The 11,140-nt window shown below is 37.5% G+C and overlaps 1 protein-coding gene across 1 annotated transcript; it reads left to right on the top strand.

Moving 5' to 3' along the window:
- Positions 1 to 1,326: 1,326 nt before the first annotated feature.
- Positions 1,327 to 5,978, top strand: LOC104413326 (endothelin B receptor; the record flags this gene model as incomplete). The annotated part of the gene is made up of 6 exons (XM_010024279.1): positions 1,327 to 1,445; positions 1,608 to 1,812; positions 2,128 to 2,277; positions 2,957 to 3,090; positions 3,643 to 3,751; positions 5,286 to 5,978. Coding segments are annotated over 6 exons (849 nt in total), but the record flags the coding sequence as incomplete, so codon positions are not given.
- Positions 5,979 to 11,140: the final 5,162 nt, after the last annotated feature.

Consider the following 11,140-nt stretch of genomic DNA (forward strand, 5'->3'; position numbering starts at 1 on the left):
TGCTGTAGCTGAACCCAGGACACATATTAAATGAGATATCTGAGGAGACCCGAGCCAAGGGAAAAATTTTGCAATCTCTTTTTGGATAGTTACCATTCTTCTTTCCTCTTCCATTTTTTAGCCCTCTAAGATGTCTGAGGAGACCTGAACCAAAGGAAAGATTTTGCAGTCATCTCTTGGATAGTTATTGTTCTTTGTCTCCTTTTCCATTTTGTAGCCCTCAATCTGCAACAGATTGAAAAGGCCTCATTTGAAGAAAGTTATGAAAAACAGAAATGGGCTTAGATGATGTTAACTAATTACAGAAGCTCAGAAAGTTTACTTTTTTATATAATGATTGTGACTATTTCTTGGCATAACCTCTGTTCTGGAGAGTCTTGTTTTTATGAGGAACTGGAATATTTGGCTGCTGCTGTGGTGTGTTTGAGCCATTAGAGCAGCTCACAGCAGAGTACAAAGATTAAATGTTTCTAAAGTGAAGCAACAGGCGAACAGTTCATAGCATCAGCTGCTAGGAAGGTGTATTCTGTGTTCAGTAAGTCTCATTCCCTAAATCAACTAAAATGTACTTCTGGGGTGTGACAGAAGATTTCCATTAAAGTGTATAACCTAAAGTGCAATTGAACCAATCTGAAATTGATTGAGCTTTTTTATTCTGTAGCACTTATAAGTATGCTTAATGTGCAGTTAGTCCTTTCAGTATTGTAATAAAGAATCATTGAAAAAACTGGTCATTAAAGATCTTCAGTGAGTGATTAATCTGATCTGTCTTTACATTCTGCTAAATATTCATATCAAACCAGCTGTTTAGCCTCCCTTAGTATCTAGTAGGTCCCATCTTACATTATCAGATGGTCAGCTGAAAACTATGAGATGCATTTCTCTCCAGTGTTGCCTGACTTCTTAGCTGATGGAGTCTAGACACCAAGCTTCAAATAAACCCACTCCAGATGTGCACTTGTTGGCATTGCCCTGTTCTGATCAGCCTTAAGTAATTTTCTGTATTTCTGGTAAATGGAGAGTTACTTGGAACACATAAGAAAAGCGCATAAGTGCTGGAGTGGTGACGTTAGAAGCAAAATAAGTGGAGTTTGCGGGGCTTAAGAAGTCAGGACTAAGGCTTTATGCATATCCATACCCAGCCGTGGAGTGACTGTAAAGCTATTGCTTAGTTTTTAGGACACACACCTTGGAGACTCCCTTGTGAAAAGGCACTTCTTGACTAAGTTTACATGGTGGAAAAGAAAAACAATCAAGACAAAGGTCTATGTTTCATTTTGGGAATTATTTTTTAAAAACAGTTTATTTCTAATTGTTGTTTTCTTTTCACAGCTGCTTGCAGAGGACTGGCCCTTTGGTGTTGAAATGTGCAAATTAGTACCCTTCATTCAAAAGGCATCAGTGGGCATCACAGTGCTGAGTTTGTGTGCCCTCAGTATAGACAGGTGAGACCCATTTTTTCAATACACTCTCTTAATTGCATTTTAATATGGGCATTGGCTCAAATTTGCCTTTCTACTCTGCTGATACAACATGAATAAGCGGGGTTGCCAGTTAAACCAAGTGGGTTTTCTCATATTATTTGCAAATGTGTGCTGTGGCTTCAGGTACCGAGCAGTTGCTTCTTGGAGTCGCATTAAAGGAATTGGAGTGCCAAAGTGGACTGCTGTTGAAATTGTACTGATCTGGGTTTTGTCGGTGATTCTGGCTGTTCCAGAAGCTATTGCATTTGACATGATTACGATGGAGTACAGAGGAAAGGATCTTAGAATCTGCCTGCTTCACCCCACACAGAAAACATCCTTTATGATGGTAAGACAGTGACATTTACAAGATCTCCAGAACAGTTCCTTCCATCTTCTTAGTGTTGTGTGGATTTGTACAAGTGTAGGTGAATATAATGTTCAAGTGAAATACTGGCAAGTTCCTGAAGTATATCGGTTAAAAGAAGAGTACTCAGAAACTTTTTCTTTCTCTGGGCTTTGGGATAGTACTTGTCCTGTTTTCTGTAACTTCCACCTTACAGAGATGGTTTTCTGGACAGACTGACCAGCTAATTATAGTATACTTTCCAAAATGCTTAGTATTCAACTCTTAACAGTATTTTTGCTTTTGTTTTCTTTCTAGTTTTACAAGCAAGCTAAAGACTGGTGGCTCTTTAGCTTTTACTTCTGTTTGCCACTGGCTATCACAGCATTTTTCTATACTCTTATGACCTGTGAGATGTTACGAAAGAAAAGTGGGATGCAAATTGCTTTAAACGACCACTTAAAACAGGTAAAAAATTATCCCTGACAATCTGCTGTCTGTAGAGAGGTTGACAATAATACCTTTAATGACTTTACTTCACATCATTATTCTGTTCTTGTATAATGACTTCAAGATTACTAGTAAGAAGTTTCCTAGTAGTAGTGTTGTTGAACTCTTAGATATATGTGTATATCAGAGCCCTCAGAAACCTAAGATTTTAACTGACAATCACAAAACTAGTGGTTTGTGGGTTTTTTTTTTCTTGTTTGGTGTTAATCCTCCAGGTTTTACAGTTTTTATTTCTTCACGATAGTGAGAGCTGGATATTTTGTAATGAAAACTGAAGTTGTGCTCTAAACCCGTTAATTATTTTGAAGTAATTTCGTGCTGAACTATAGTGAGGTTAGCAGTATATGTTAGCAGAAAAAAAACACATGCCAAAATACAGTCCAAGTTAGTAGTGCACCAGGCACAAACATATTATTACTCATACTTTTTAAAATTGGAGATACAGAGAATCAGTGCAAGACATCTAAAACAATAGAAAAGATTGAGCATACATTCCGAGAAAATAAGGTATTTAGTGTTCCCCAAACTCCTGTATTTTCATAGGGTTTTTATTTTGTTTATTGAACACTGGATATTAGAAGACAACAACAATCTAGAAACAGAAACTATAACTCTTCTGTCCAATCTTCTTTTTCAGAGACGTGAGGTGGCCAAAACAGTGTTCTGTCTGGTACTTGTTTTTGCCTTGTGTTGGCTCCCACTTCACTTAAGCAGGATATTGAAACTCACTATTTATGATCAGAAGGACCCCAACAGATGTGAACTTTTAAGGTGAGATTGCAGAAATAAAATGCCTGTGCACTGCTGACATTTTTGGATTTCCTAATTAACTAGCTTACTCTGTGTGTCTGAAGTTTCCCCTGTTACTTCATCCAGACACTCTGGTTTCGATCCAGTAGCAGTCAGAAAACTATGAGGAATCCCCCTGTTTGCCCTATCTTCCTCCTGATCGCTTTTGGGACTGTCCTACTGTCTTGTGGCATTATGAGGGTGGAGGGAGAATCTCTGTCCTCATTTTCGCTTTCAGCAGAACATCTAGGATTAAGTCTATGAAGAAAACCTTGTGAATATTTCCTCTCATAAGCCAAGGTGGTTGGATCTTCTGAAATTACTTTCGTGAGAATGATCTTACTGGTTAAACTTTATTATTGAGCACAACTGTTACCTCCATGAGTTAATCCTGTTGATATAAACCCCTTTACTATTACGTTTAATAATAGTTAGTCTTGGTTGAGTGAAGCTGAGTCCAATTTTCATAGTTGTAAACCTCTACTAAGCCTTTTCAGAGAAAATGAGAAGTGTATCTCTTTAATTTCCACACAGCTTTTTTCTTGTGATGGACTACATTGGTATTAACATGGCTTCACTGAATTCCTGCATCAATCCGATAGCTCTGTATTTGGTGAGCAAAAGATTCCAAAACTGCTTTAAGGTAAGAAGCTGCTGAGAGCTGCTCCTCTGGTAAAAGATGAAGTCAGCAGTAAAATTCATTCCTTAGCGTGCAGAAGTGTTTTAAATGGTCATTAAATTTGACTTTAAATCTTAACTGGGTTATTGTAGGTGTTCTCTCCCTGATGAAGCTACATAGAAAGGAAATAAGGATTCATAGAGACAGAAGAGAAAGTAAAAAAATGGAGCGTATAATAAGCCCGCTTGGCATGCTAATCAGTGCTACATCACTTCCTGACACCCACCTGGCACCCAGCCACTTGCAGAGCACTGACAAAGCAGATTCAGACTCTGCTGCAGAGATTCATGTAGCCATATCCTCTGCAACCCAACAGGGAGAGTGCTGACCCCAGGTTCTTCCCATCCTGGTGGAGTGTTTAAATCAGTAGGCAGTTAGGTAAGGCAGAGGATGAAAGTGTCCGCGTGTCTCTTTCCAATGCCACCATTTTGAGACAGACCTGTTAGTTTTCACTGGGTTTGCATGAATGTTCCTGGGCCCTAATTCTCCACGCAGGATTTGAGGCTTTGGATCACATGTGGATTGCAGCCTATCTGTCTTTCCACTTTCATGTCCAGATTTGGTTTTTTTTGTGGCCCCTTAGGTCTTCAGACACTGTATCAGAGTTATTGCACTGTCTACCACAAATTCTTAGATTTTTCTTTTCTTGCCAAACATTTAACTGTATGCCACTGCTAAGCTTATTGCCTGCCTGTGTTGAATTCCTTACTGGCTATATATTTCCATTAGAAGCCAATCAGGTCTACATCTAGTAGCATTATTGTATTGCAAGTAACTGTGACAGCACGTTGCAGAGGCTTTAGTGTCGATCTTGTCTTCCCTGTCTACACTGCTGGCTCCCTGAAAGAGTCACTGGAGCTGGGAGCATGTAAGAGATCTCTAGCATCCTGAACATGGAAAGAAGTGGGAATGCCAGATCCCAGATGGACTTGGCAGCACCCAAAGGCCAGTCAGTAGCATCAGCAAAAGGTCTGCAGTATATCTAGTAAATGTAGAAACTGTATGTAGGTTTTCACCATTCTCCTACTTGGTTTTCTTCTCCCCTCAAAAAAAAAAAGAAGAAAAAATTAAAAAAAAAAAGAAAAAATCAAATAGATAGCAGCATCTTGCCTAAAAAGTGTAGATTACTGTGCATACATTTTTCTCAAGAAAAATTATGAGAGAAAGGACAACAAGGAGTCATAATTTTATTTTCAAATGCATTTAGAAATACAGACTATACTTGAAGCGTCATGTGTATGGCTATTTTTAATATATGTAATTCAGTATATCTCTTCCTGCCCTTCAGCACTCAGGTTACTAATGGAGCATCCCAATAGTGACCATTTGAGCAATGCGGAGCTTAACCTTGTTTGTTTGCTCACGTTGTAGTCTGCAAATGGCAGCTTGTATGTTTTTTATTTCCTACTGTACCACTGAAGAAGGGCAGCTTCTCAGTGCATTTGCCACATGTGCAAAACAAAATGATATAAAATGTTTATTCCTTTTATTTTAACAGTCATGCTTGTGTTGCTGGTGCCAATCCAAAGATCTGTTGTCCCTGGAGGAAAGGCAGTCCTGCCTAAAGTTCAAAGCTAATGATCACGGATATGATAATTTCCGCTCCAGTAACAAGTACAGCTCTTCGTAAAACAAGCATAAAAGGTATATTCTCCTACATTAATGCTGGTGCCTTTTTAAGTAGAAGTGGCAGTTACTTTTAATGAGATGGTAACGTTTAGAAAGATCTAGTTTTGTGTTTGCACAGAAAAAGGACATTAAAAAGAATTGCCCATAACTGTGTCATGTTGAAAAGCACAGATATTTATAAAATCATCATTTATGGAACATCAAGAAAAATGTAGAAAGAACAAGTCATTGTTAGCACTTGAATACTTCTGAATCAGCACTTCCAAATGATCCCCACTTCCTGTACATTAAATGATCATTTGTATTCACTATAACACTTGTAGAAACTGAAGTCACAGTAATTAATGAGCAGTGTAATATAATGTTAATCGGATCAAAGCCATTATTATATATAACTTAGTGTATTATCTTTTATAAAGCAGATTAACCACCATCACTATTGTGGGATTTTTTAAATAAAACATGAAATACATTGTAATAGAAGTTGAATGTAAAAAAGTAGAATTTTTATCAGGGATATTTTAGAGATAGCTAATGAAAATATTAAAGGATGCAGTCAAATCACAAGTGCATTTCACTCTGATTATTGTTTTTACCTGTAAGTGTTAGAAAGAACCTCCTATGGCCTCTATACATACCATTCTGTAACCACTGTGCATGTTCGTTGCATTTGACAGTTCCCTGGGTATGGTCCATATCACTGTTTCCATGTTATTTGTATTTAAAGACAGTGGAGGAGAGAAAAACAGACCAAAAGTAAAAATTAATACTACTAGAACCATACAAATGATGGCTAGTATTGGAAACCAGCTATTCTGAACTGGAAATGAATTGATTGTATCCTGTGTAAACAGTGGGCATTCACGAGCATCATGGTTCTTTACTTGAGATACTTTTGCAACAATTTACAGCTGTTTTTACAATACAAATACTGTCTTGGGGCAAAATCTTTTGGAAATAGCAGGTGTAAAAAAATGTACCCAAGGAAAACAGGGGGAATTTGAACTTCTATTTTCATTTAGATTTAAATCTTCATAAAGAAAATAATTCACGAACTGTACTTGTAGAGAACAGTACTATGTAGTGCACTCGTCTCTGTAGTTCTGTATTTATGGGCTTAAGAAGATGTATGATTAGTTTCTGCTTCTGTAAATAGTTTAGTGAAGCATAAATAATTATAAAGTATTAAAATATGGGCAGGACCCTGCAAGAAAACAGAAAAGTAAAGATGCCTGTAGTAAACATGATGTGTGTTGCCGGGAGCAATGCATGTTTCCTACATATATGACAGGGCATTCTTTGGCTTTTCATTTTCTATTAATTTGTTACAGATGTCCCCAAAGACATATTAACATATTTCGTGCACTGAGGCATGAGTTTTTAAAGAAAAAATGTCATTTAACATGCTTTTATAAAATACATGCTTTCAATAGTCATGGTATTCTATTGTAATAAAAATATTTATCAAGACTCAGGAATTTTTTTTTTTTTAATTTCCAAATTTCACATGTAAGGATTTTTGCTTTTTTTTTTCCCCAGTCTTAATTAACTTCAGATTTTTTTTTATAAAGTGCCTTAAATACTCTCAGGATGAAAGCAGTTGTCATTAAAACGTTCAGCTGATGTTAACCTTAGATGGGTGTCATCTCATCTGACTACGTAGCTACAGCTACCTTGCAGACAGCTAAAAACAAGAGAGGTGTGAACCCCATTCCTGGTATTTCCCCCATCAAAAGCTTGTAAGGGTGTGCTTGTATAATCAAGCTGAGGACCTATGCACATGCATTTTAGCATGGGCACATATGAGTTTGTGCGTGTGTGTCTATGCAAGTGTATATGTTGTCTACCGTTAGGTTGCTCTTTCTTACCATCTTTCTGCAGCACATTCACCCAACTGCTACAATGCTGAACTTTTATAAATATAAATCTATTTAAAGTTTCATTTTTTACATTTTTACCTGAACTTTCACAGTAACTTAGTCATGGTAAGCCATGAATATCACTTCACTTCACCCTGCCTGCATCTATTTCTGTGAAATGCGTTTCATCTCTTAAGGATGGATAATCAATTAAATACTAAGTTTGATACTGATCAGTATTATTTTCATCAAGTTATAGTGTTACAATATTGTACATGTATATTATTGTTATTTAAAATATAGCTGTTGTATTGGCAACTGTGTAACATATTTTTCTTTTTTTTTTCCTGGACTAATTCTTTAAGATAAGTCCTGTAAGTCAGATATTTAGGTTTTGCAAATATACTGCCCATTTTTTGGAGTTAATATATATGTATTAGTACACTTTTTGTCTTTTCTGTTCTTACACAGTTCTAGCTAAGATTAAATCTCAATACTGAACACAGGCATTTTCTAAAGTCTTCAGTACAGCTCTATTCCTCCATTCACTGAAATCAATGAATGTTTAACTATTCAATTCAGTTGGAGCAGAATTAGGGCACAGCAATAGCTGTTTCAAAAACCTAGCTGACATGCTACCTTGGACAAAGGAGTTGTTAGAAAAGTTAGGAAAAAAGGTAATAAATAAGCTTGTGGGGGTAAACCAGGCAGTCTAAGGCCCTTTAAGCCTTAAACAGGGGATCACAGGTAGCAGAACAACTGCAGAGAGGCACATGCATCTTTATAGGAGTTTGATGTGCTTGCCCAGAGTGGCATGACAGAGTAAGAAGAATCATCTGTCCCAATGGCCTGAAGAGTTGACACAGAATGGCTTAAGATGAAAAAACAAACTTGTAAGTAACTACATCACATCTCTGTGTTGTGGCCTTCAGACAGCAGTTAAATTTTACTTCCCCAGCCACTCTGAATTTTGCCTGCACGCCGCCCTCTCAGCGTTATGAGAGGGTATTTTGAACTGAGTGGACTGAACTGATACACTGGTACTACACCTCAGAGAATCAAATGCAAAATGTGATGGTTATGGAGCATCTGCTGTGAGCTGTGGCACTTAAGTGTCCCAAACAGCTCTTAATCAACATGTGGTTGGCTTAGCAAGAGAATGTTGTATGTATGTACTGAAATAATGTTAAAAGGATTTTTTTTCAATTGTTCTGTATAGCTATGTAAAATAATTCTATATTTCATTTTCTGTGGTCATTTAAAATAGCAACTTTTGTGGCTCAGACAATGTAAACATACTAAAATATTTGTAAACATACCAATAAAATGTTTGTAATTTTAATTCATTACAAAAAGAAGTCTCACCTTTTTTCTTCTAGGGGGTACCATTTAATTGTTAAGCAGTGATAGTGCTGTAACAAAGAAGTAAGCAATTCAGAACTAAAAAAGCTTTTGGATGAGCTGGTTTTATACAGCTAGTTGAAAATTGGAGAGCATTCAGACTTGCATACACGTTGTAAAATTGCCTGATGTTTGTTGGAACAATCAGTCACGCCTGTCTTTACTCTGTTTGTTTTTGCTCAAAATGTCAGTTGCAATCTCTTCTCTACACACCCATATATAGTCACAAATCCTTCTGTCTTAGGGACATCACAAATAAAAGGCACAAAACTTTTAGCTTGTTAATTTGGGATTGCATGCATTTGATGCTGGAATATGCCACATGAAAACTATCATCCCTTTGTAAGCTGACAGTGTAATTTCGTGCATATTTCAATTAACCTTTCTTAAAGCAGTGGAAAACAGTGTCAGACTAAATATGCTCAGACTAGTTAAATATATATCTTTATATGCTTGCATTATCTGTACACCCCAAAATGTGCTTGCTGAAACTGCTGTTTTATTCCAGATAGTTAGATTCCCTTTTGTTTAATTGGTGGCCTGCTGCATCCAGGTCGATTTGTCTTTTTTCATGGCCCAAGGACCTTAGCACATTGTTTCAAGTTGCCTGTTCCTGGAACAGAAGAATCTGTAGAGATGAGATCCCTTCGAAGTAAATGTTCTACTTATTTCTCTTCTGGCCTCTTCACTTCCTTTTTCTTCATCTTATGCTATGGTCCAAGGTCTTCACCAACCACTCATGAAGAAATTATTTTTTTCATCTATATATATATTTCTTTTAAGATCCTACAGCTTTCTACAAGTAGGCCGTAGTCTTCACAGCCCAGCTAACTTACTTCTTTGCCACAATTTGCTTTTCTAACTATTGGTCTCATCCACAGTTTTTTCTACTGCAGTCTTGACTCTCTTATTGAAGAGATTAACTGCAGCTTGTTGTCAGTTTTCTAAACACACTAGAACTTATAAAACAACATGGATATACATGTAGCTTAAGTTCTTCCAACACTGACTCACTCTAATGACTCTTGGGAAGGGTGGATTTGGCACTGGTGGTGGTGGAGCAGGATGGTCCAACTGGCAACCTGTGGCTGGGTCTGGTCCATAGAGTGGTTCACTTTTTACTGCAACTTCTTGCAGCCTGCTGCTCAGACCATGGTCTTCTTGTAGTCTGCTCAAGAAGGCCTGAGAGTTCTCCATGTACGTGCTGTGTACTTCTGTTAAAATTTCTAATCCGAGTTGTTGAACTGGTGTCCACATCAGAAGATCAAGGGAGACAAAAGGACTCGGCATTAGTTCTGCTGGTCATCTTTCTTCTCAGTCAGTAGTGGTAAGATTACTGTATTACACAGCAACAGTAACAACGGCAGCCACAGTAGTCACATAGTTTATTGGCTTGCAGTTGCTAACTTTAAAATGCTATCATTATAAACCCCTGGCATCTATTTGGCCTTGTCTTTCTAGGTACTCAAATTTAGCTGTGAAGGAGGTCCGAAAGCTTGCTCTCACCAGTGAAAATGCACACCCCTCTCAGTCCTCTTTCCTTCTTTTAAAAAAGAAAACTCATCACTCAGAAAATTCTATTATAATTAAAAGCAAAACCTTCAGAAATTTATATTTTACCTTTACTAATCTTAAAGCTCCATGAAATCTCTGTGACAAGCCAAAGATGTTCTGATTGTGGGAGGTAGTATCTGAAAGGAATTTACCGTATCAATGTGGTAACTTGTTAGACCATCCAGCTCAGCAGGGGGCTATGTATGTTAAGGGATGTGAGAATGCAACAGATTTTTCGGAATGGTAACATAGATAATACCACATTAATATTTAGATGGTGCCATCACTGGATAGCTACAATTATAACTTCAGTGTTGCCATACCTTCTTCACAAACCACATTCCCCAAAATTTGCTTCTGCTTTTGCTCTTGGGGAAGCATTTTTTGCCCTTTAATTTCCCAAAATTTGTACTAGTGGCTCACAGGTCTGGTTATCCTGAAGAAACAGATCAGTGGTGAAACTGAGGGAGGTGAGTAATGGTTGTCATTTGAAGGTGCCAGGAAAAAGAGTGACAAATCCCAGGATGCTCACATCTTCACAAGAAGGATGGATTCAACACATTGTCAGCCTTTGCAGGGGTGGGAGAGAAACATGCCAAGGTAATAAAGCAAACCTGGTGAATTTGGTAAGTTTTAGCTGGAGCTGCAAGAGAGATAGCAGAATTCACGCAAATTGGATATTTTATTTTTTTTTAATTAAACTAAACCAGAAAAAGCATTATAATTGCTAATGAGTGTTCACAGGACCAGACTGGACCTTGCTAAAGGTGTAGGAAGCTTTCCCCTGAAATGCATCTACAGCAGCTAGCATGTCCTACAAATTTGGCCCCATTTGTCTTAACTTGCTAACATAGTAGGGTGAAAGTCTGAAATGCTGACAAATCATGCAGTACTCCACTGAATGACAAAA

Source organism: Nestor notabilis, unplaced genomic scaffold (genome assembly GCF_000696875.1).
Source record: "Nestor notabilis isolate BGI_N333 unplaced genomic scaffold, ASM69687v1 scaffold33691, whole genome shotgun sequence".
In the NCBI taxonomy this organism is placed as follows: domain Eukaryota; kingdom Metazoa; phylum Chordata; class Aves; order Psittaciformes; family Psittacidae; genus Nestor; species Nestor notabilis.